We start from the raw sequence: 27,000 nt of genomic DNA, 5'->3' as shown, positions 1-27,000 counted from the left end.
TGAGATATTTTAGTTTTATCTATATAAATAAATTTATTTAGTTATTTGCAACTAAAATTCCTCCATTTTAGATAGGAAAAAACAATATTGTTTGGTGTGTATCCTTTACTCAATAACTTAATAATTAGTTTTCACACCAATATATATAAATTCACCCATAGTATGGCAAAGCTTCAAATTAAAACAAACATATCTTTCTAGCTAGCTCTCCTCCCATTTTATACTGATAATTATTGTTTACACCAACATGTCAAAAATGGCCTTCAATTTAACTTTCATACTATGCTCGGTTATTCTCTTCTCATCAACCTTTGTAAATGCTCGTTTTCTCACTGAGAAATTATTAGAAAATAAACAAGAAAATGAGAATACCACTAAGGAGACAATTGGCAATGAAAAGATTTCATCCATCCCTGGAATACCATCCATCCCAGGAATTCCCGAATTCTCATCAATTCCAGGATTCTCATCTATTCCAGGATTCTCAAATGCACCACCACTCTTTAATATTCCTGGAATGTCATTCATTCCTGGAATTCCTGGGATGCCGTCCATTCCTGGAATGCCGTCCATTCCAGGAATGTCAGATCTTCCTAATATTCCAATATTGAACCCTCTAATCCCTATGACTCCAAATTTACCACCCCTTCCTCCTTTACTTGCTCCTTCCACTCCCACTCCCATTTCTTTTCCTTCGCCTCCTGCTCCAAATTCACCAATCTCGCCTTCTCCTAATTCTCCCTCTGAGTCTTCTCCTGGTCCTGCCACACCCTCCTTGCCTTCTCTTGCTCTTGGTCCTGACACTTCCAGTAGGAATTTTCCATCCCCTACTGTTTCTCCCGCTCCTGCAACTCCCACCTCTTTCTCCTCATCACCTAGTCCGGCAGGGTACTGAGAATATATTACTAACAAATATATATGTATATAGTAGTTTTGGCATTTTCAGTTTGTTGATCCAATAATATATATGTATTTGTGTAAGAAAATGTAGCTATGGGTTTTGTGATGTTAATATATATATATGTGCAATTATATGTATGTATATGTAAGAAGCTACTGCATACGTGTAAAAACATGAATACATTGACTCTTATTTAATACGATATATTGTATTGTATACAAAGGAACTTGGCCATTAAATTTGTGTTCTTCCATTAGTCTAAATGCTCAAATCTCTTCTATATAAATAGTATATAGATAATATAAATTTTTTGTTTTAAATGTTTTTTTGTTAAGCTTAACAGAATATTCTAAATATTTAATAGAATATACATTTAAAATTAATTAAAAATAGATATTTATTAATTAATAATATAAATTCAAACATTAAATTTAAATTCAAATGTTATAAAATATCATTATTATAATAATAATATATAATACAAAACTATATATTTAATAATTATATTAACATAAATTCAAATGTTATGAAATATCATTAATATAATAATATATAATACAAGACTAGATATTTAATAATTATATTAATATAAATTAAAATGTTATAAAATATTATTATGATAATAATATCTTTCATATATAAAAAGTGTGTAGATAATGAAAATTCTTGGTTTTGACACTTGTTTTATTTTTTTCCATTAACTTTAACGGAGTATTCTTATATTTAACAAAATATTCATATATTTAATGGTAGATTGCAAACATGACTTAAACTCAAATAAAATTAATTAAATAAATTAAAAATGGGATATTTTTTTTTAGATATTTTACAACAATAACTATTTAAAAATAATAAAATCATACATTTTATAACTTAAATAAAATTTAATTAAACTTCACATATTAAAATAATATCATATTAAATATATAATATAGTATAATCTACTATCAACTCAACAAACTTATTTTCAAAAAAAAAAACTAGCAACAAACTTAAATTTAATTAAAATTCATGTATAATATATATATATGTACGCCCTGAATATCAGCACGTACTTCGTTGAGGCAACTCGGGCAAAGCGAACTAACAAAAAGCCATAACCAATGCGCCACGTGTTCACCATTCATCCGGAGAAATTTGGTATGATCCCCTAAATAAATAGCTCGAGGTGATGAGTCATTTAGCAGCTTATCACCTGGAACCATTGTATAAGCATGGCACCAAAAGACACGAGCTAGCTTTAAATTAAGCTCGTGGTACATCAGAGGTCTGACATACCCCAGGATCTTTGTAAAGTTGACCATGCAATATAAACGTGCCTATAACAGACATCACGTGTCTGTTTAATCCCTGAATTCCCGGATACGCAATTTAAACGTGTGTGATCAGACATTACGCACCTGATTAAGGCCATGCGACCCATTACCTTTTTTATCTTATTGATTAGACCGCACCTCAGTGTAAAATTTAGATATTAATCATCAATGTCGCAGAAATGATGTGAAGGATGAAGAGATCACGGGATGACCCCAATACCTACCCAGAGATCATTCTCCTATAAATACCAGGATCCTGGGTAGTGCAAGGGGTTGGACTTTTTCTGTAATGCAAATACTCTGTAAAAATAGCAAGAGAGAGAAACAGTAATAATATTGACTCGTGGACTAGGGGGATTTTAACCTCCGAACCACGTAAAAAGATGTAGAGTCCAAGAACTTTACTTAGCTAGTTAGATAGTAGTAGTAATAGCAATAGCTAGTAGTAGTTATAGTATGTTTTTGACTGTGGATTTTGATTCAAGTCGGGACTTAGTTGGACACTCATAGCAATACTTGTAGATTTTATAAGTTTAACCTATAGTTTAAGAATATTAATTATAGCTTAAGGTTTGATTAATATGACTGATTATGGAGATGATATTTATTATACGATAAGGTTTAGATAGACCCAATAAGATATTAACACTTGTCATGTGTATGTTTAATGAATAATTAAGTATTTTTGAGGAATAGTTTATTAAGAGTAATATTTGAAAATCCCAGAGTCTGCCAGCAGCTTTGAAATCGTTAAAGGACTTAGTCAAGGCTGTTTACTCAATTCAAATTAGGCTGAAAAAGTGTAATTACGTGTATAATATTTCAGCGTATGCCGATATATCGCAGCTTTAGGGGGCGATATATCGCCACACGGGGATACGAAAAACACGTAACTCCGCACGACCACCTTGACGAGCCTCGGGCATATGAGCTTAGGCGATATATCGCCTGTGGTAGGCGATATATCGGCTCTAGGGCTGCATTTTCAAATGATTTTGAAACCGAACTCATTTTAATCCTTAACCTCTTGATAAGTCCAGAATATTTTTGACCGAGTCTTCAGCCTCTGATGAACGATTATTCAAATGTTTTTCAATTAAAACGCCATTATTTTATTCAAGCTAAATGAAGATCTTTTCATTCTTGAACTCTATAAATAAGACCTAGTACCCAGCCATTTCTTCATTCTTCAAGCTGAGTTCAGAGCCTACAAGCTGATAGGATTACTTTAGAGTGTTAAACACTTGGGTTGGGGTTATAAGCTTTATCATTATAAGCTTATTAAACACTTGGGAAGTAATGTTTATAGTGTATTTCGGTTTCGAGGTGTAGTTCGGTCATAGAAGTATTCAAAGGTATTCTTATTCTTAGTTCCTTTTCAGTATTGTTTCATTAGTTTTATAGTTTTTCTCTACTTAAATCCTAACTCGGTATTCTTTATTCTTGGTTAGGCATCTAAGTTCTTTGAACTTGAGGTTCTCGTTGGTAAGTATCTTCTCGATGGTTTAGTTCATTCTTTTCATCTTTTTCTTTTAGAATACTCACCTCTTTATTAATGGTTTTTAGGAGTGTTCCAAAATCCCGACCTTGTTCTCATCATCCCAGTATTTTGGTAAGGAAAATAGGGTAGTTCTTATGTGATATATGTTTATATAAAAGTGTTATGAATATGCTATAGTATGTTTCTATGTGTTATGATATATGTATGCTTGGGGCTTATAGTCGTTATATAGCAAACCCTATCACATTTATGTTTTGGGGCTTATAGTTGTTATATAGCAAACCCCAATAGTTATATGTTTTTTGGGGCTTATAGTTGCTTAACTAGCAAACCTCTTTATAGTCCGAGGCTTATAGTTGCTTAGTTAGCAAACCCCAATAGTCACCATGTACACGGGTTAGAATTATGATATATGTGTTATAGTGTATGTGCATAATTTATGTGTATGATTATGTTTCATGCTTGTAGTAGATTTTCCTTGCTGGGCATTAGGCTCATTCCTTTATGTTTTATATGTGCAGGAAAATAGTTATGGCGGCGGGAAGGTTCTTGGCAGCTTGGGAATGTGTATTGAGGGAGAATGGAATCGGTGGACTGCGCGAACGATTCGAGGATGAAGTTATTTAAAGTCTTTTAATTATGATTTCTATGTATTTCCGCACTTAATATTGTAACCATTTTATTTAAGATTTAAGTTATGATACGTTTTATTTTCAAAACAATGGGATCCCATATCCGACTATGAATTTTATGTATTTTAACCTTGGTTTTACAGTTTTAATAAAGTTATGGTTATTTCATATGTATGTTTTCCTTAAGATTAGTGTCTGTGTATAGTAGTTATTAATGGTCCAAAGTCTAGAATAGTTGGGTCGTTACAGTTGGTATCAGAGAAATGGTTCATTCACATGAAGTTCTCCTCGATACACACACTCAAAGCTCCGAATCTGACCACCAAGTAAGTGTTTAAGTTATAGTTATTATGTTTATAAGTATAGCTAACGATTTTAGTCTTTATGTTTCAATTAAGAATGAACGGAGCATTAACTTATGAGGATATCCGAGCCATTAAGGCTTTAAAAAGAATTAGAGAACCGAGAAACATCATAGGAGCGCTAGAAAGAATCACTCGAAGATTGGTTTTGTTCCACAGAGAAATAGGTCATCTCCAAGAATCTAAGCAGATCATGATGAGAGTAATGGAGCAATACGTTTTAGTAATTAGACTATTTAGAGATTATCATACTATAATTGCAGCCTTAGAGGAGATATGGGAAACAATGGATAGTGAAGATGAATTGCCGGTAGCAATGAGATATTATTTTATATTAATTAGGTTCACTTCAAAAATGGAATTTCAGTTTACAAATGAGCAAAAGCATAGAATTTTTATTAACCTTCCTCGAGGACATTTTGAGGCACATGATAATGAGGACTATGAGGAGTTAAATGATGATATGCTAGATGAAGGATCGGATATAGAAGATCCCGATTTTTAGAATACTTAGTTTCATTGTTTGTTTTAATTTATTATTTGTTTTCTTTTATGGTTGTAAATAGTGAACACTTTATTTTCCAAATTAATATCATGGTTATTTTGTTATCATGTATGAGTTTGATTTTCTTTTGCAATCATAATAAATAATAAATAAAATAAATAATGACTAAGTTCGGTGAGGGTGGATACAAATCAATGAACCAAGTTTCTATATTGAGAGTTAGGGGGGCATAGTAGTGGGAACGATTTTACTGATCCCAGCCCTCTCTCAATATGGTTAACTTTGGAACAAAGATAAGTTTCGAGCCTAAGTATTAAGTCATATAGGGTGATTAGAAACAGACTTAGAAAATAATAAAGATGGCTTGTTTTTATAAGTATAGAAACCCACTCTAATAATAAAGAAGACTTATATAATTTTCATAAGAAGTCATAATTAATAGGTCCGAGATATGTTTGTTTAGATTAAGTTTTTTCCTTAGAGCCTATTAGGGTAAATTTCTGACATGTTTCTCTCAACTGTTAGAACTCTGCTGCGATGTCGCTCCGAAGATCTGCTCGCACCAACGAAAATGCCTCCAACGCTGCTCCGGTGAACAATGAACCCCCTCCAGTTCGCAGAAGGGGAGTACGTGCTACTACCAGCCGCAAGGCGCCGCCGCCACCAGCTGACAACACTGTGGAGATCTCCAGACTGCGACAACAAGTCGAGGAACTATTACAGCAATAGCGACAACAGGCTCAGCCCTAGACTCAGCCTCCGCCTCCGCCGAAGCCACAGCCACAGCAAATGGCCACAGCACCCCAACAAGTTGGTCCATATGGGGGATGGCCAGTGGCGAACTATGCGCCGTATCCAGTACAACACATGGAGCCAGTTTATGAGCGGTTCCGTAAGCAACACACTCCGAACTTTGAAGGGACTACAGACCCCTTCGAGGCAGAAGAGTGGCTAAGAAACGTGGAGGCAATCCTGACGCACATGAACCTTAGCAACGCGGATCGCGTATCCTGTGTTTCTTCCTTGCTCAAGAAAGATGCCAGGATATGGTGGGACTTAGTCCAGCAGACGCATGATGTTGCCACCATGAATTGGACTCAATTTGTGGAGCTGTTCCACAAAAAGTACTATAACTCGCTTCAAGAGTTAAGGAGTTCGCTGGCTTGAAGCTAGGGAGTTTATCAGTGGTAGAATATGCTCGGCAGTTCGAACGTTTGGCTAAGTTCACACCGGAAATGGTTCCAACTGACTATCTGAGGGTGTTTAAATTCGTTAGAGGACTTCGACCAAAGATCGAGATGGGGGTTAAGTTAGCAAACCCAGTAAATACTACTTATGCCGATGTTCTAGAGACGGCAATAGAAGTAGAAAGGCTGCAGGCTAACGTTAGTAAAGATGAAGCCAGTAAGCCTGAGCCTAGAAGCAGGGTCAATCTCAGACAAGTCGGAACAACCACCACCATAGAAACAACAACAGCCAGTCCAACAAAAACAACAACGGTTAGAAAAGAAGGCATCCTGACAATAAGCAGTCCGAAAATGATAAGAGGGCACGAACAAATAATGGAGGTAGTAGGACAGGTTATGTAGAATACCCGCCATGTGCTAAGTGCCAAAGGAAACATCCTGGGGAATGCCGGGCAAACACCAAAGGATGTTACAACTGTGGTCAAGAGGGACACCGAAAGAAAGAATGTCCTCAACTCAAGTCAGAGGGGAAAAAGGAAGATAAGATGGTTCCTGCCAGGGTTTTTGCCTTAACCCAAGGAGAGGCTGATGCTAGCAATAAGGTGATCACAGGTTAGGTTTCTATCCTCAATAATATATGTATTGTATTATTTGATTCGGGAGCCACTCATTCGTATATCTCGTTAGGAATGATAGAAAAACTAGACAAACCTTGTGAACGATTTAGAACTAGGTTTGTAACCGAGTTGCCTTCGGGAAAAGTAGTTCTATTATCACGGATAGTACGAGGCGTATCGATCAAGATTAAGGACGTGGAACTAGAAGGAGACCTGATAAAACTGGAGATCAAGGACTTCGACGTGATACTAGGCATGGACTGGCTAGCAAAGCATGGCGCAACCATCGACTGCAAACGCAAGAAGCTGGTGTTCGAGACTCCTGACGGCCAGAGATTATGCTTCATGGGACAAGTTTCAGGACTACGTACACTGCTAATATCATCTCTCAAAGCCCAAAGAATGATAGAAAAAGGGTGTTAAGCATTCTTAGCCAGCATCACTGATGTGGTAAAGGAAACACCACTTAAGGTTGAAGACGTCCGTATTATAAGAGAATTCCCAGAGGTATTTCCCTATGACTTGCCAGGATTGCCGCCGACTCAGAAAATTGGCTTCACAATAGAATTAGTACCGGGCACCGAGCCTATCTCCAAGGCACCATACCAGATGGCACCTACAGAAATCAAGGAGTTAAAGACGCAGCTACAAGAACTCCTAGACTTGGGTTTTATTAGGCCAAGCCATTCGCCATGGGGAGCACCGGTGCTATTCGTGAAGAACAAGGACGGAAGCATGCGGATGTGCATAGACTACCGCAAGCTGAATAAAGTAACGATTAAGAATAAGTACCCGCTACCCCAGATTGACGACTTGTTTGATCAACTCCGAGGTGCGATTGTATTTTCAAAGATTGATTTACGATCCGGGTACCATTAACTCAAGGTGCGGGGAGAAGATATTCCTAAGACAACTTTTAGAACTTGTTATGGGCATTATGAGTTCTTATTTATGTCTTTTGGTCTTACCAACGCACCAGACGCATTTATGGACTTGATGAATAGGGTCTTCAAGGACTACTTAGATAAATTCATCGTAGTGTTCATCGACGACATCTTAGTATACTCCAAGGACGAAGTCGAGCAGGAGGAACATTTGAGGTTGATTTTGTCCCGACTAAGGGAGCATCAACTCTACGCCAAGTTCAAGAAATGCGTGTTTTGGCTTTCGCAAGTGGCGTTCCTCGGGCACATTATATCCAAAGAAGGAGTTGCAGTAGACCCATCAAAGGTAAAGGCCGTGAAGGATTGGCCAAGACCAAAGAACGCATCCGAAGTAAGGAGCTTTCTGGGACTAGCAAGTTATTATAGGAGGTTCGCAGAGGGCTTTTCTAAGATAGCCATTCCACTCACCAACCTGACCTGGAAACAATAAGATTCAACTGGAATGATAGATGTGAAGAAAGCGTTCAGTTGCTTAAGGATAAGCTTTGTCCAGCACCAGTACTCTGTGTACCGACACCTAATGATAAGTTCGTAGTCTACTACGATGTGTCGAAGCAAGGGTTGGGTTGCGTGCTGATGAAAAATGACAAGGTAATAGCCTACGCCTCAAGGCAGCTGAAGGAGTACGAGCAATGCTACCCAACTCACGATATGGAGTTGGCAGCGGTGGTCTTTGCTTTGAAAATTTGGCGCCATTATCTTTACGGAGAACAGTGCGAGATTTATACGGACCACAAAAGTTTAAAGTACTTCTTTACTCAAAAGGAGCTTAACATGAGGCAACGCAGGTGGTTAGAGTTAGTAAAGGATTACGACTGCGAAATCCTATACCACCCGGGAAAGGAAAACGTAGTTGTTGATGCGCTAAGTAGGAAGAGTTATGGAAGTTTAGCAGCACTAGCAGGAATAGAAAAGCCGCTGCAACAGGAGTTGATCAGTTCCGAGATAGAAATAGTTGTTGGTAAGCTGGCTAATTTGTCTATCCAGTCAAATCTGCTAAAAGATATACGGATTGGGCAAGGGCATGACGACACACTAGTGGCACGTATGGATGCAGTCAGAGAAGGTAAGGCCACATATTTCTCAATATCAAGTCAAGGATTATTGAGACATAAGGATTGGGTAAGCGTGCCAGATAATCAAGGGATTACGATGGCGATTCTAGAAGAAGCACACAGTACCCCATACTCAGTTCACCCAGGGTCGACCAAGATGACTCATGACATCAAGGCAATCTATTGGTGGCCAAGGATGAAGAAGGACATAGCGAAATTTGTGTCTAAGTGTCTAGTATGCCAGCAAGTGAAAGCAGAACATCAGTGGCCTGCAGGCTTATTGCAACCGCTTAGCGTACCAGAATGGAAATGGGATGATATAGCTATGGATTTCGTGACAGGGTTGCCACGAATAAGTAAGCAACATGATTCAGCTTGGGTAGTAATAGATAGACTAACCAAGTCTGCTCATTTCTTGCTTGTTAAGACTTCATACAAGGCGGACCAATATGCAGACATCTATGTCCAAGAGATAGTAAGGTTGCATGGAATTCCCAAGACAATAGTGTTGGATAGATGATCAGTGTTTACATCGAGATTTTGGGGAAGTTTACAGCAAGCCATGGGTACTAAGTTAAGTCTTAGTACAACTTTTCATCCTCAGAAAGATGGTCAGTCCGAGCGTACGATTCAAAATTTAGAGGATATGCTATGCGCTTGTGTACTTGATTTTGGAGGATCATGGAACAAGTACTTGCCACTGATAGTGTTTTCCTACAACAATAGCTACCAGTCAACGATCGGCATGGCACCTTATGAGTTGCTTTATGGAAGAAGGTGCAGATCGTCGTTGCACTGGGACGAGGTAGGAGACGCCTGGTATTCCCTTCGACTTTGATTGGGTCAGCTAGGCAATGGTTCAAGCAATATAAGAAACATTCTATCAGCTCGTGGAAGAGTTGCCGATTTCAAGAGGGCATTCCGAGCCTCTCAAGCAATTCGCGTCAAGGCGGATTCCCTGGAAAACCTGAAGCAACAACCTGGAGAACCCTTAAAGGCTTGTCTGAGTAGGTTTGCCAACGTTGTGGCCCGAGCTAGAGACGCGGACGAAAGTTCCAGACTCATGGCTATGAGAACTGGAATCCTTATTGGGGGCGATCTGTGGAAAGAAATCCAAAGGAAAGGTGTCAACACCGTGGATGAATTCCTGAACAAGGCCTAGAGATGGATAAACTTGGAAGAAGCACGAGCGTCGGTCGCGGGAACCGGCCAAGTCTCTGACCCGCCCGCTGGAGCGGAAATGGATGTCGTAACAACAACTCAAACTGTTCCCCAGAATAACCAGGGGGGAGGAAGCAAGAGAAAGGGAAGTGGTGAGGGTGGCCAGCACGGTCCAAAGAAGAACAAGCCCATGGAGAAGTTCAAACTGGTCTACGCAGCTTATACCGACCTCACAGACACTAGAGAGCGCATTTTCCTAGCGAATTCTGCCCACCTTCCCTGGAAAAAACCAGAGCCCTTGAAGAATCAGAAGGCAAAGAGAGTCCCTTCCAAATTCTGTCGATTCCACAACGACATCGGTCACAACACCGATGATTGCAGGCATCTGAAGGATGAGATCGAGACACTCATCCGGGCTGGACCCCTAGCTCAGTATGCCCAGAATCGGGTCACTCCTAACCACCCACCAGGAAAAACATTCAATTAGCTCTGGAAGTCCCAACAAATCCAACCGGAGCCCTGCTGGGTCAGGACATCCCTCCTCCAATAATAAGAGGAGAGATAACCACCATTTCTGGAGGACCTCATCTGGCAGGCTCGAGCAGAGGTGCCCAGAAAAGATACATCAACGAATTGAGGTCTTACAACAGAGTCGAGTTTGTCCAGAGCATCACATACCTAAACAACAACGATTGGAGAGACAACCAATCAATTTTACCGAAGAAGATGCTAGTCATGTCCAATTCCAACATAACGATCTTTTAGTCATAACCGCCCAGCTCGCCAATCAGAGAGTTAGGGAGGATACTAGTTGATAATGGGAGTTCAGTGAACTTGTTGTTTCGGTCCACGCTTGAAAAAATGGGGCTGTCGGTAACCGAGCTGAAGGCCACCTCCATAATGTTATATTTGTTTTCTGGCGAAGGGTCGGCAGCGATAGGAACAATCGAGTTGGTAATAACCATGGGAGAGGGACCCCGAACTGTCTCCAAGCTCCTCGAATTTGTGGTCATCGATTTTCCCACCGCGTACAATGCAATTTTGGGTCGCCCTACGTTGATGGCATTCGAAGCCATAACTTCTATTCGCCACCTCGCAGTCAAATTCCCCTCCTCTACGGGGATATGTATGGTCTGAGGCAATCAACTCGTTGCCAGGGAATGCTATAGCATTTCCATGAACATAAAATCACAACCTGGGCAGCAGACGATGGCCATTCAGGGGCGGAAGCGAGGAACCCCAGGAAGTGAGAACTGCCCCTGGGATAGAGGAATCTCAGCCAGCTGACGGCGTAGGTACCACCCTGAGTGACGATATCGACCTTAGAATTGGTGAAGATAGGTCTGAGCTCCAGGCTATCGAAGAGCTTGAAGAGGTAAACATCGATCCAAAAGACCCTTCTAGGGTGGTTAGGCTCGGGAAAAGCCTTGGTGATGAGAGAAAGGCGGAGCTGCTGAAATTCCTGCAAGGAAATCTAGACGTTTTCGCCTGGTCTCATGAAGACATGGTAGGGATCAGCCTGAGCATCATCATGCATACCCTCAACTTGGAAAAAAGCATGCCTGCGAAGTCGCAGAAATAGAGGCGTCTGGGCACTACCCGAGCTGCGGCCCTGGAAGAGGAAGTCGCTCGACTTTTAAAATGCGGTTTTATCCATGAGGAAAAATACCCGATCTGGGTCACCAATCCTGTTCTGGTCCCAAAACCTAACGAAAAATGGCGGACCTGCATCGACTTCTCTGACCTAAATAAAGCATGTCCCAAGGATTGCTTCCCCTTACTAAGAATTAACCAGTTGGTGGACGCCACAGCAGGGCATGAGCTCATGTCCTTCATGGATGCGTACTCTGGTTATAACCAGATCGCTATGAATCCCGCGGACTAGAAGCATACCAGCTTCATGACTCCAACCAACATTTATTGTTATAAAGTCATGCCATTCGGGCTGAAGAACATGGGAGCTACATATCAGAGATTGGTCAACAGAATGTTCGCTAATCAGATCGGGAAAAACATGGAAGTGTATGTTGATGACATGTTGGTCAAGTCAAAAACTGCCGATGACCATGTTCCCGATCTGAGGGAATGTTTTGAGATCCTGAGGAAGTATGGTATGAGGTTGAATCCCCAAAAATGTACCTTTGAGGTGGCGTCAGGAAAATTTCTGGGTTTCATAGTCAACACTAAGGGGATAGAGGCGAACCCTGACAAAATCAGATCGCTACTCGAAATGCCATCACCCTGGTCGCGAAAAGACGTCCAGAGTCTGATAGGAAGGGTGGCAGCCCTTAATCGGTTCATTTCCAAGTCTATCGACAAGTGTTTTCCATTCTATAACCTGCTTTGGGGGAATAAAAAGTTTGAATGGACCGAAGAATGTGAACGGGCCTTCCTTGACCTAAAAACACATTTAGCCGAGCCGCCAGTGTTGTCTAAGCCAACGATAGGAGAGCCTCTTTTTCTTTACTTAGCTGTTACGGAAGATGCGGCTAGCGCCATGCTGGTTTGGGAAGGGGACTAGGCTCAAAAGCTAGTCTATTAATTTAACAAAAGGCTTCTCGGAGCTGAATCACGGTATCTGTTAATGGAAAAAATGGCTTTCTGCCTTATCACGACCTCCAGAAAGCTTAGGCCGTATTTCCAGTCCCATTCAATCCACGTCATGACCGATCAACCTTTAAGGCAAGTACTACAAAAATCTGAGACATCGAGACATCTTTTGAAATGGGCCATCGAGCTCAGCTAATTCGAAATACTGTACGTATCATGGACTATAATCAAAAGCCAAGCCCTGGCTGATTTCATGGCTGAATGCAATGGATTCCAAGAGGAACCTGGGGAAGAATCGGTGCAGGCGTTGTGGAGAGTCTTTGTGGATGGGTCATCTAGTGAGAATGGGTCCAGAGCTGGAATCATTTTGATATCCTCGGAGGGACATCGTTTCCACTTCGCGTTATGGTTCAGATTCGAGGTGTCCAACAACGAGTCCGAGTACGAAGCCCTATTGGTTGGGATTAGAGTGGCCAAGGAGCTGAAGGCCAGGGCCATCTAGTGCTACAATGATTCCCAGCTCGTGGTAAACCAAGTATTAGAGGAATACCAAGCGCGGGGAACCAAGATGGCAGCCTATCTGACCAAGGTGAAGAAGGAGCTGTCCGAATTTGAATACAACCTAATTGGGCAGATCCCACGTGAGCAGAACGCCAATGCTGACACTCTAGCCAAACTCTCCACCTCCAAGGAAGCCGAGACCTTGAGCATGATACCGGTTGAATTCTTGGGAAAACCAAGCGTGGTAGAAGATACAAGGGAGATCGAGATGATCGATGCCGGGCCAACCAGGATGACTCCCATAGTTAAGTACCTTACAACAGGGAAGTTACCCGATGAGCGAAATGACGCGAGGAAGATACTCTATCAAACTCCAAGGTATACAGTCATAGACAGAACGTTGTACCGGCGTGGCCTCTCTCTACCTCTTCTGCGATGTGTTCTGCCAAAGGAGGCTACAACTATTTTGCAGGAGGTGCATGAAGGCTTTTGTGGAGATCACGCTGGGGAGCAAAACCTGGCCTTGAAGATATTGATGCAAGGATATTATTGGCCCACTCTATCAAAGGACTCAATTTCTTACGTCCAAAAATGTGACAAGTGCCAACGGTTTGCCACGATCGCCCGAGCTCCACTAGTCGAGCTGAAGATGATCTCGTCCCCATGGCCATTCACAGTCTGGGGAATTGAATTAATTGGAGCCTTGCCCACGGGAAAAGGAGGAGTTCGCTATGTAGTAGTGGCAGTTGACTATTTCACAAAATGGGCAAAAGCAGAGCCCCTGGCAACAATAACGTAAAAGAGAGTCCTCGATTTTGTGGTTAGGAATATCGTCTGCCGGTTCGGACTGCCAAGGAAGATCATGTCAGACAATGGAACTCTATTTGATAGCGAGTTTTTCCTCCGTGGCCTACCCCCAGGCTAATGGGCAGGTCGAAGCTGTGAACAAGACGCTTAAGACAAGCCTTAAGAAGAGGCTGGACGAGGCCAAGGGAGTTTGGCCTGAGCAACTCCCGCAGGTGCTGTGGGCGTACCAGACCTGGAATGCTATACATTTGACAAAGTATTATCAGTAATCAAACCTCTTGTCTATGTAAGGCTTGCATTTAAAAGCCAATTAATTATAAAAAAAAATGAGGATGTGTATGGTTTCATTTGTGTCTGTGTACGGTTTCATTTGTATGCTAGTTCAAAGTAACCCAGCAAGTCTACTTCCTGATTACTTGGGGGGCAGATCATCCGACGACCAGGTTCCAAAACTTAGAAGTTGGTTAAATTGATTATCCAATGTTTTTTCTAAAGAAGCACACGGTGTCGATAAAACTAATGTGAACTAAGTTTTTTTTTAAAAAAATTAAATTTCCTGGACACGACCAGGTTCCAAAACTTAGAAGTTGGTTAAATTGATTATCCAGTGTTTTTTCTAAAAAAGCACACGGTGTCGATAAAACTAACGCGAACTAAGTTTTTAAAATTAAATTTCCTGGACACGACCAGGTTCCTAAACTTAGAAGTTGGTTAAATTGATTATCCAGTGTTTTTTCTAAAAAAAACACACGGTGTCGATAAAACTAACGCGAAATAAGTTTTTAAAATTAAATATCTTGGACACGACCAGGTTCCAAAACTTAGAAGTTGGTTAAATTGATTAACCAGTGTTTTTTCTAAAAAAACACACGGTGTCGATAAAACTAACGCGAACTAAGTTTTTAAAATTAAACATCTTGGACATGACCAGGTTCCAAAACTTAGAAGTTGGTTAAATTGATTAACCAGGGTTTTTTATAAAAAACACGAGATGTTGATAAAGCTGACGCGAACTAAGTTTTTGCCTAGCACATCATAAAGGACGAGAGATTGGAGAACAAGTAAAACTTGGGTAACTGAAGTTAATGTACAAATTTTCTTGAGGAGAATAACCTCATGCTTAGCATTTACAAACAAAAGCAAATAAAAATAAAAGTACAAAAATTCTAAGCCCCCCCAGGCCGCTCTGAGGACGTCACCTCCTAAGTCTCCTGCTCGCCCGCAGTAGAGGTCTCCCCGGTCTCAGTCGGCGCCTACAGCTCCTGTTGTAGTCAAACCTTGAACTTTTCAAGGTAGTGCCCCCATTCGTTGGCCATAAAGGAGAAGTTGTCTTCCTGATTGAAGGCCCAGTAGTGGTAAAGCATGCTCTCCATGGAGGAGGTCGATGCCTTTTTCTCCTCCAGAAGGGCCGCCTCGACCTCTAGCTGTTTTTCCTTGGCCCCCTCGAGCTCGGCCTGAAGGGCTACCGAGACTGCCTTCGCCGCCTGATCGCCTTCCTGAGCAGTGGTTAAGGCAGCCTTCGCCGCTTATTCACTCGCCTGGGCCGCCACCAAGGCAGCTTTGGCATTCTGCTCTCTCTGTTGAGAAGCGGCGAGCATAGCTTGGGCCACAGTCAGCTCGGCCTGGAGTTCGTCATTCCTAGCCCTTGCCCGAGATATGCTACGATGTTGAGCCTGGGCCGCCTGCAAAGAAGCAAAGAAATAGTTAGGGGCATACCAAGGGGAATAAAAAAAAAAAAATCAGGTCAGGAAAAGTGCTTACCGTGAGGTTCATTCCCAGGGCTAACTCCATGATGTTCTCGAGGCTCCTTTCCTCGATCGACCTCAGGTCGTTGGGCTTGGCCTTGTAAAAATGTTCCACCGCATAGTTCTCCGTCCCATAGACCGTCCCCCGAAAAGTATCTAGAATTTGCTCCAGGTCATGGGGGTTGACAGGAATGCGGACGGAGGCAGAATGGATCACTGGAGCCGAGGGACCAGTTGGTGCTACCTGGTCCCGAGCAGGAGCTGGGGGAAGGCGAGGAGGGGGTGCGGCCAGACCCCTCTTCTCTGTAGGGGCGACAGGTGCAGTTCCCGAGCTCGTGCCTGTCCTTTTGGCCGGGGATTTGGAAGCAGCTGCGGCCGGAGGAGTTTTCTTCGACATGGATCAAAGTTTCTTGACCAGGGGGCCACCGCTGGAGCTCCCCTCCTGGAACATCAACCAGATGTCAGGTTCCTCTCGTTGTGCCATCTCCTCAACTAAAAAAGAAAGGAAATTTTTTTAGAGATACGTGCATACTCATCAGTTTGCAAGGAAAGTACATACAAAGTATCTCTATGGGGGCAGGGGAGGGAGCTCGCAGATTATGGGGGCAGCGGCCCGCATCCTTCTCAAGGCTAGGGTCTGACCTTCGACAATCAGCTTGCATGCCAGCATCGCGTCATCAGACATGAGCTGGCGATAGTCCTTCTCATTGGACGAAAGCCTCGCCAAAGTCTCGTACTGACCCCCAAGGGTCATTGATCTGGCTGTCCTTTTAAAAATGGCTGTGCGAACACATTCCAATCAATATATGCACAAGGAAGACTAAGTATGAAAGGAATTCTGTACGAGCTGAGAAAAGAAACTTACGGGGGCGGTTGAAGTATCGGTGTTCGCAGTTGCGGAACTCGTTCGACATGAAGAATTGATCTTTGAAGTCGTTGGGGTGGATGGGCAGCTCAATGACTGTAGGTGAGTTCAAAAATTGGGTCAAATAATAGAACCCATCCCTCGTCCCCTCTGGTCTGGGCTGGCCTTGAAGCAGAAAAAATAGAGGATGTCCGCCGGAGTGGGGACCTCCCACTCATGCTTCAGGAACAGGTATTTCAATCCCGCCAGCAACTGGTACGAGTTGGGGGGGAGCTGGAATGGCGCCAACCTCACATAATTGAGGAAATCCGCAAAATATTGGTCGAGGGGGAGAAAGGCCTCAACCTTCAAATGTTCATCACTCCAGGCCACGAAGTCATCCTGGAGTGGTGAATAGATCCGCTCCCCCTCGTAGGGAGGTCGAGCGATTAAGGTCCCTTTCCCAGCTTCAATGTTGTGGGACAGGAGGATTTTGTTGACCCTTCCTTGGGTCGTTATCTTGGAGATGATCCTCTCGGCCTCGAAGAAGGCGTCAAGAACAACCGTGACCTCTGCCTCCACCACGGGACCAAACTCATGAAGGGGGAGTCAGGGACGACCCCTTTCCCCTTGCAGAGCTGCTGAGACGACGAGCCATCTGTGTTCTTCATAGGTGCTCCTTTCTTTGGTGCCATCAGATCGCCTATCAAATAAAAATGACAGAGTTTTTAGTGGGTGACATAGAACTTTTGAACAGGAAAAAAAAACAAAGGTGAGGTGTCCTAACACATAAGCTGACGCAATATCAGTGCGCGTGATGCCACGCGTTGCCTGTGCCACGCGCCTAAGTTTTCCAACAGATCCCTGATATTCATGGATCCGTGTGTCAAGAGAGTCAGGCCACTACTTTCCTTGGGAAGAGGGTTTTGAAGAAAAACCGCCCAAGAAACGTGACCTTTAGGCTACCCGGTTTTCTACCCTAAAAACCTCTCGCCTTCCATACCCTGAGTGAGTATTTCCTAAGTTTACCCAGAAATTTACCCAAAAGTTTACCCAGAAATCTCTCAATCCTAGACATGTTTTAGGATCTACTCAACACGCCTAAAATTGAAACCTATGCACCAAAGTTATTCAGGAACAACCTACTGTTTACGACTATGAAATGTAAATTTTCATGGCAAAGAAAAAGGAAGTTGAAACACACGAAAAATAGGAAACTTACAATATATTTTCCAAGTGAAGGTTGCAAGCAGCGTAGAGGTAGAAATCCTGGAGAAATCCCCAAGACTGGGCTTGTGAAGGGTTTTTATGACAAGAATATATGGATTTCTGGGATTTTAAACAGAAGAAGAAAAAGAGTTTTTGAGACTCGGAAGAGAGGAAATGAAGAAAAATTTCAAATAGAAGGTGATGAGTACTGATAATGGCCAGCCCAATTTATACGTAAAAGACATTAGGAAACAAGGACCGTCTGATCAAACAAATACGAGATACGAGGGTCATGATTTATAAGATGAGACGGCGACAAAAAAGTGGTCATGCCATTTAATGCAATCCTCGAAGCCCGAGCAGGCACCAATCACGGCGTTCCATGTGTCCAGTACTCAAATGGTGGGCATGGGATGGATAATCGAAAAGGAAGTTTAAAAGCCCCCACTGTGAAAGTCAAAAGTGACGTCATAGATCACGAGCAGGGGCTTGGGGGGAAAATGTACGCCCTGAATATCAGCACGTGCTTTGTTGAGGCAGCTCGGGCAAAGCGAACTAACAAAAAGCCATAACCAATGCGCCATGTGTTCACCATTCATCTGGGGAAATTTGGTACCATCCCCTAAATAAATAGCTCGAGCTGATGAGTCATTTAGCAGCTTATCACCTGGAACCATTGTATAAGCATGGCGCCAAAAGTCACGAGCTAGCTTTAAATTAAGCTCGTGGTACATCAGAGATCTGACATACCTCAGGATTTTTGTAAAGTTGACCACGCAATATAAACGTGCCTATAATATACATCATGTGTCTGTTTAATCCCCGAATTCCCGGATACGCAATTTAAACGTGCGTGATCAGACATCACGCACCTGATTAAGGCCATGCGGTCCATTACCTTTTTTATCTTATTGATTAGACCGCACCTCAGTGTAAAATTTAGATATTAATCATCAATGTCGCAGAAATGATGTGAAGGATCAAGAGATCACGGGATGACCCCAATACCAACCCAGAGATCATTCTCCTATAAATACCAGGATCCTGGGTAGTGCAAGGGGTTGGACCTTTTCTGTAATGCAAATACTCTGTAAAAATAGCAAGAGAGAGAAATAGTAATAATATTGACTCGTGGACTAGGGGGATTTTAACCTCCGAACCACGTAAAAAGGAGTGATCATTTTTCTCTTCGTAGTTGGCTTCCAACATCCTTGAGTATTATCATTTTCTTATTACGGTTTATCATTAAGCACTAATCCATCCTAGTTATTCATATAATTCACTACTGGCGAAAAACCGCGTCAACAATATATATATATATATATATGCTATTAATACCATATTAATATATATAATAAAATTAAAAAACAACAAACTTAACAACAACATTAAATTTATTAATTATTATATATAATTTTAGTGCGTATATATACATGTTTTAATATTAACTTACGTTTTATAACTTAAACAAAATTTAATTAAACTTAAACTTCACCTATTAGAATAATATTATATTAAACATATAATATAATATAATCTACTATCTACTAGCAAGAAACTTATTTTCAAAAATAAAATAAAATAAAAAATAGCAACAAACATATATTTAAAATTCATGTATAATATTAATATTATATTAAACATATAATATATAATCTTTTGTTGTCACTGCCAAATTCAAAAATTAAGACAAACATAAACTTAACAAAAATAAATTAATTAAAATAGGACATTTGTAAGATATTTTATGATATTTTAAATAATTAAATCATATTTATTTAAAAATAATAAACCATACATATCATCTTTTTTTATCTTATAAAATTGTGTGATAGTCTGTTTCTTATCAAGTGATTGGAGCTCTTTTTATTCATCAAATTCACCAAATGATATTGTGAGATTCATTAAAAACTAAAAATAGTTGATGCATGTATACTGTTAGAAAAATATATGTTGTATCAATGGAAATTGGTAAGAAATATTACAACTATAGAAAAAATATTACAAATAAATAATATTGATTAAATAATGTTACAACTCTATGATTGAAAATACAAATAAAAATAGAAGGATTAGAAGAAGAGAATGGTCAAATACAAATAAAATAAAAATGTTTGTAACAAAAGAAATGAGAGGATTACAACTCTAAACAAAAATACAAGTAAATAGAACAAGAAGAATAAGAAGAAAAGCAATAGTAGATTATATAAAAACAAGAACAAATAACAAGAAACTATCACTCACACAACCAAAGCAAAGAGTGTTGGGGATCACCAACTTGAACAAAGTTTGAAACCTTTGTCAAAAAGCTTATTTCCCCTAACTCAAGCACTAAGGGATCTCTCATAGATTTTCGAAATTGCTTTCTAGAATAATCAAGCCTCTAGGTATTTTCTAGCCAAGTGCTCCAATGGATAGAAAAGTTGTCTTACAAGTGAGCAAGAGACTCCTATTTATAGAGTTTAGAAACACCATTTTAATTTCAAATTCCACCAACCCCATGGTTGTTACCAATGATTAATTAGATGTTTATGGAATTAAAAATGAGATTTGGGAGTTATTTGTGTTTTTAGAGCCGTTAAAAAAAGATTGAAAAACTGAATAAATTTTGGTCAATCAAGCCTCTGTGGCCACGACCAGGAGTATCAGTGGCCGTGACCACTGGTCTCTATTCCCCAGGCCGCATCCACTAACACCCTTGGCCGCGGCCACTGACCAATTTTAGCACACAAAAATGTGTTGTTTTTTTAAACGGTTCCAAATCACTCCCAATTGATTTTGTAACCCCCAAAACACATTATTGGGGTTAAAATCATATCTCTAACAACCATTTTACATATGGCTTTAAGAAATTTATCTCAATATTGTGTAACAACAAATCTACACAATAATGGGCAATATTTGGAAGTTACAAATTTGTAACTGAATTTGTAACACCAATTATGTTACATATTTGGATATTCACATATATCTAAATATTGTAACTCTCTATTATATGTTACAATATGTGACACTCTTTGTCACATTTATTTAATCTAAAACATTATATTATAAAATAATATAACATTCCCCCACTAGATTAAATAGTTATCTATTGTAACACTTATTTAATCAATCAACATTATATTTTAAAATATAACATATCCCCCACTTGATTAAACAATAACTCTCTCTTATAGGAGTCATTGCATTGGTGCATAAAATAAAGTAGTTTTCAACTTGAACTTTACTATAGTGTAATTATCACAAAGTTTGTTGAAAATTTGGTTGCACTAGGCATTGAACTTTCTTTCCATGATAACAAATCGGTGATAACACACACACACACCTTTGCCATGTTCACTTGAGACCTCTATGTCTCGCTTTGCACTGTTAATGGCCATGTGCACTTTCCATTCATGGACGTTCTTGAGAATACTCCCAATTCTCATGTGAGGCGGCACCACCCCTAGGTCCATATAGGTAGAACTCTTACAGTATTTTGTTACCAAAAATACTTGTCTTCACAAGACTGAATTCTATTAAAAAACCTCTCGGTTTTAACCCTCAATTTGGTAACTCACAAGTACTCAATATCTCAGATGTGACTTGTTTTTAGTACATCTAATATTCACTTGATTGACTTGTTGTTCCCTATTGAACCTAACATTAGTTAAATAGCTAGTGTTAAGATAGGTTACCATCAATCGTGAATCTCTTTAGGGAGTTTAAGTCCCATCCCTCGAGATGATGGAGCCACTAAATCTCTCGTTAGTGCCTTAGTGAAAGGATCCACCAAGTTTTCACTTGTTCTCACATAGGATATTGAGATGATTCCTCTTTGAATCAATTCTATTACATATCCATGTCTTATACTAATATGTCTACACTTCCCATTATACACTCCGCTGTATGCTCTAGCAAATTTTGCTTGGCTATCACAATGTATCGATATAGTTGATACATTCTCTTTGATTAAGGGTATCTCTATCAATAGATCCCTTAACCATTCTGCCTCTTTGTCGGCAGCAGCTAGAGCTATAAACTCTGCTTCCATAGTGGAATGAGATATATAGGTTTGTTTCTTGGAACCCCAAGAAATTGCACGCCCACCAAGTGTATATACCCAACTAGTTGTGGAAAAGATTGGATATCCAGCTTGCTTCTGTATATCCTTCTAAGATTGAAGGAAATTTGGAGTAGTGAAGACTTAGTCCTTTGGTTTTCTTGAGATAACATAGGACTCTTCCAATAGCCTTCCAGTGATCCAGACTTGGATTATTTGTAAGCCTACTAAGTTTACTTACTGCAAATGTTATATCAAGTCTAGTACATTGGGCAGCGTACATAAGAATCCCTATAGCACTAGCATACTCCAATTGAGCCACCGCTCTTCCTTCATTCTTCTCTAGTTTTACACTATGATCGAATGAAGTATTGGCATCTTTAACCTTGAGATGATTAAATTTGTTCAATACTTTCTCAACATAGTGAGCTTGCCCTAACGCAAAACCCCGACTATGTTTCTTCACTTTGATACCAAGTATGGTGTCAACTTCTCCAAGATCTTTCATCTTGAAGGTTGATGATAGAATCCTCTTTGTTTCTTCTATCCCTTTCATGCTATCACTTAGAATAAGCATGTCATCCACATATAAGCAAACAATGATCACATATCCCTGACAAGTTTTGGAATACAAATATTTGTCTCCATTGTTATGCCTAAACCCATTAGGCATGATGGCTTGATCGAATTTCTCATGCCATTGCTTAGAAGCATGTTTCAATCCATAAAAGGATTTTACAAGTCTACATACTTTATGTTCATATCTTGGTAGGACAAACCCTTTGGGTTGTTCCATATAGACCTCCTCATTGAGGTCACCATTAAGGAATGTCGTTTTGACATCCATTTGATGAACATACAAGTTGTGTATAGAAGCCAAGGCGAACAAAATTCTTATAGAAGTTGTTCTTGCAACAGGTGCATAGGTATCGAAATAATCGATACCCTCTTTTTGCCTAAACCATTTAACTACTAATCTAGATTTAAAGGTTTGGATAGTGCCGTCAGTGTGGTATTTTCTCCTAAATACCCACTTACACCCAATTAGCTTAAACCCCAGTGGGAGGTCTACAAATTCCCAAGTGTTGTTGGAAAGAATGGAATCCATCTCATCATTGATGGCTTCTTTCCAAAATGCACTATCTCTTGATTGCATAGCTTCTCTATAAGTCTTAAGATCATCCTCAACAAGAAGTATAATAGGAATTTTCCTAATGACTTCCTCTCTTTTTCCTTCTACCATGTAGAAAGAAATTCGTTGAGAATCTATCTCATTCACTACTAGAATTTTCTCCTTTCTAAGCCTTTGACTTCTTCTAAGTTCAATGGGTTGCTTTACATTCCTTTGAGAATTCTCCTCTTGTTGAGAATCATTTTTCGGATGTAGAAGCTTGAGAATTGTTCTCATATAACAAATTCTCCTTTAAAGATGTCGAAGCTTGAGAATTGTTGTCACATAATATGTTCTCAAAAAGTTCAACTTCTCTAGATTCAATCACAATATTAGACTCTAAGTCTAATGGCCTATAAGCTTTACTATTGTTGGCATAACAAACAAAAGCACACTTTATGGCTCTTGAACCTAACTTTGTTCTATTAGGTTCATTTTTCTTGCAATATGCAAGACAACTCCACACTTTGAAGTGCCCTGTTGTACCCTGATTTCAACACGAGTCCTTCACTCAGCTCGGGTACATCTGGCAATAAAGTATACAGAAAAATAACCAAGGTATCCATTTATTATACACGTAGGTAGCTCGGCTTGCACAGTGGTCATACGAGCTAGGGATACGGAGGTTGTGAGGCGCGAGCTCATGATATTCAAATAAATGTCAAAATACAAGCTCAGAGAGATACTCAGCTAGTGGTATTTCTCATATATTGTGTACCCGCGGTGGCCCAAAGATCAGGTCCCATTATACATTTATTTATGACCAGCCTGTCATATTTAATGTCCCAGATATTGGGAGAAAATTTACTTTGTGATAAAATCATATCCCAATATAAATGGGAATTGTTTGTATTAAATGTAATAAATATGTAAATCTGTGATTGACTCATGCGGTTACCCAAACCTGTCCATGGAATTTCTCTACAAATACTGGAAATAATGGACAGGGAAAGGGATGATTATTCTGTAATACTAAAACTCTGCCAAAATAGAGAGAGAAATAACAATAATATAGACTCGTGGACTAGGTAGATTTTAATCACTGAACCACGTAAAAGATTTGTGTTCTTGCAAATTCATTTCATCTTTTGTTACGGTTTATTACTAAGCACTAATCAACCTTTTTATTTCATAATACACTATTGGCGAAAAACCGCACCAATAGTTTGGTGCTCTCGTTGAGAGGGAAATTAGTGCTTTCATCAAAATCCCAGTCAAATCTCATCATGGTGCTCACTCGCTCCATGGATGACAATGAGATAGAACAGCCTGGTGGGTAGGAGGCCCATCATACCGTTGTTTCAAATGAGCATGGCCCTGAAGTCCATCAACGTTTGGGAAAGCAACCGGCGGGTCACGGCGATACTGGGAGTTCGGCGTCATTGCCACCGAATCCAAACCCAGACTACTTAATTGCAGTTGAGTTGGAAAATATGCAGTTAAGAAGTCATCTTGCTAAGGCAAACATGAAAATTGAGGAGGTTTTGGCTTGGTTACCCCCTTTTGCAACCGACATTAATGTCGGAAAGAGGCAAAGTGGGTCTCATAAGTACCACAGGAATAACCAATCCAAACCAAGTCGGTCAGTCAGAATTGCCACCCAAGTTCTATCCCTACAGTAAAAAATCATCAAAATGCTCAACCCAGTGGCCCTCATAGGGGTCATCAACATGTCAATCGATCGGTTAGGACCACAACCCCAAGTTTGGTGCCTCCTTCAAAAGTTCCTAGGAATGTTCCAACAAACCCTCCTGTGTCACGATCGGATCGTCAGACACAGAGAGATAGAAATTATGGGGCAGAACAAAGGCATGCTAATTTAGTTTGCCCTGATGGGACAAGGATTGCCTCGCCAGTAAGGCATCCCCTGTCACCTATTAGACATCCAACACCAACTCGGCCTACGCGAGACATTCCTGCTTATGGAGACAGTAGGAGAAATCCTCCTCTGTCTGCCCATACTTATGTCCAATAGATACGTGTTGAGAATCCTGAGCCTCGTCCTCAATTGCAAGCTATAAGCTTCGCAAATAGAAGTTATTGGATTAAAAGTCGTCAAAGTGGTAGGTCTGAAGGCGACCTAAGAAATCATCTAAGTTCAACAAAAATCCCTCGATATGATCCACAACCTGATCTACATGATCGCCTGAATTCGCAGAGAAAAAATTCAGCTCGAGATGAGGGTGTTAGTTATACTCGTTAGGAGGGAGGTCCTTTCGAAGTATGTGATAAGGGGAATGCACCACCAAACCAAGTTCGAGCTATTGAATAGCCCCAAAATAATATAGGTACTAGAGACCAAACCCTCGAGAGGCTAGCTCAGATGGAGGAGCAAATGAAGAAGCTTCTATCTTGAAAAGATAAATACGATTGTGACTCTGAGGATGAGCTCGAGCTTTTCGCTCTAAATATTACGGAGACCACATATCCGGTGGGCTTCAGAATGCCACACTTGTCAAAGTTTGACGGAGATGGGGATCCGCCTGATCACCTTGGGATGTTTAACACTATGATGATGGCCCACAACGTCGGACTCAATCTAAGTTTCATTTTATTCCCCTCAACTCTGATTGGGGCAACCATGCAATGGTTTAAACAGTACAAGTGGCATTCAATTAGACCGTGGAAGAAGTTTTCTGCTGATTTCAAGAGAGCATTCAAGGCTTCCCAGGCAGCTCGGGTTAAGGATGATTCATTAGCTAATGTAATTGCTGGCCTGGTGAATCGTTGAAGGCATATCTAAATAGGTTTTCCAATGTCGCTGCACGAGCTAGAGATACCGACGATAGCTGCAAGCTCATGGAAATGAGGACGAGAATCCTTGTTGGAGGCGACCTGTGGCAAGAATTATAGAGAAAAGGAGTTAATAGTATGGACAATTTCTTGGCACGAGCTCAAAGATGGGTTAACCTAGAAGAGGCACGAGCTTCTATCGCAGGAACCAGCCAGATCCCTGTCCAGCCCATTGGAGCGATAACGGATGTTGCAGCTACAACTCAAACCGTCATCCAGAATAACCAAGGGGGAAATAACAAGAGGAAGAGGAATGGTGAGGGCGACCAGAGAAGAACAAAGAAAAATAAGCCCCGGGAGAAATGCAACCATGTTTACGCAACCTATACCAACCTAACCAATTTTACTCGCCTTCCAGGGAAGAAGCCAGAACCATTGAAAAACCAAAGAGCGAAGAGAGACCCTTCAAAATTCTGCCGATTGCACAATGATATCGGTCATAACACTGATGACTGTAGACAGCTGAAGGATGAAATCTTGATTCTCATCAGGGCAGGGCCTTTGGCCTAGTTCGCCCGAAAACGAGTGGTCCCTAGTCAGCCCGCTGGAAAAAAACCTTCGTCAACTCCCGAAGCACCAAGGAATCAAGCCGAAGCTCAAGCAAATCAGGACGACCCTCCTCTGATAATAGGGGGAGATATAGCCACCATCTCGGGAAGACCTCATCTGGCAGGCATGAGCAGAGGTGCCCAGAAGAGGTACATTAACAAACTGAAATCCCATAATGGAGTGGAGTTTGTCCCAGAACAGCGGTTATCAAAACAACAACGATTGGAAAAACAACCAATCATTTTTACAGAAGAGGATGCTAGCCACGTCTAGTTCCCACATAACGATCCTTTGGTCATAAATGTTTAGCTTGCCAACCAGAGAGTACGGAGGATACTGGTAGATAATGGGAGTTCTATGAATCTACTTTTTAGGTCCACCTTGGAAAAAATGGGGTTGTCTGTAACTGAGCTGAAGGCAATCTAAATGATTCTATATGGGTTTTCTAGTGAAGGGTCGGCTACCATCGGAACAGTCAAATTAGTGGCAACATTGGGAGAAGGTTCACGAATTGTCTCCAAGCTTTTTGAATTCATGGTAATCGAATTTCCAGCCGCATACAATGCGATTTTGGGCCATCCTGCATTGATGGAATTTGAAGCCAT

At 40.7% G+C, this 27,000-nt stretch overlaps 1 protein-coding gene across 1 annotated transcript; it reads right to left on the bottom strand.

Annotated features, from left to right (window-relative positions):
• Positions 1-237: 237 nt before the first annotated feature.
• Positions 238-27,000, bottom strand: LOC133799634 (uncharacterized). Its single transcript, XM_062237632.1, has 2 exons — positions 26,860-27,000; positions 238-891 (listed from the first exon to the last, which is right to left on the bottom strand). Exons 1-2 carry the CDS (start codon positions 26,998-27,000, stop codon positions 238-240), a joined length of 795 nt encoding a protein of 264 aa, XP_062093616.1.

The sequence above is a fragment of the Humulus lupulus genome, chromosome 9, assembly GCF_963169125.1.
Source record: "Humulus lupulus chromosome 9, drHumLupu1.1, whole genome shotgun sequence".
Lineage (NCBI taxonomy): Eukaryota > Viridiplantae > Streptophyta > Magnoliopsida > Rosales > Cannabaceae > Humulus > Humulus lupulus.
This window is presented reverse-complemented; position numbering and strand designations above follow the sequence as displayed.

What these genes read in the sequence shown, in the direction of transcription:
- LOC133799634 (XM_062237632.1), bottom strand. Translation starts at nt 27,000, where the DNA reads ATGGCTTCAAATTCCATCAATGCAGGATGGCCCAAAATCGCATTGTAT. An exon ending in CTAATTTGACTGTTCCGATG is followed by an intron (nt 892 to 26,859) that starts GTAGCCGACCCT and finishes ATATATTCTCAG; the next exon opens with TACCCTGCCGGACTAGGTGA.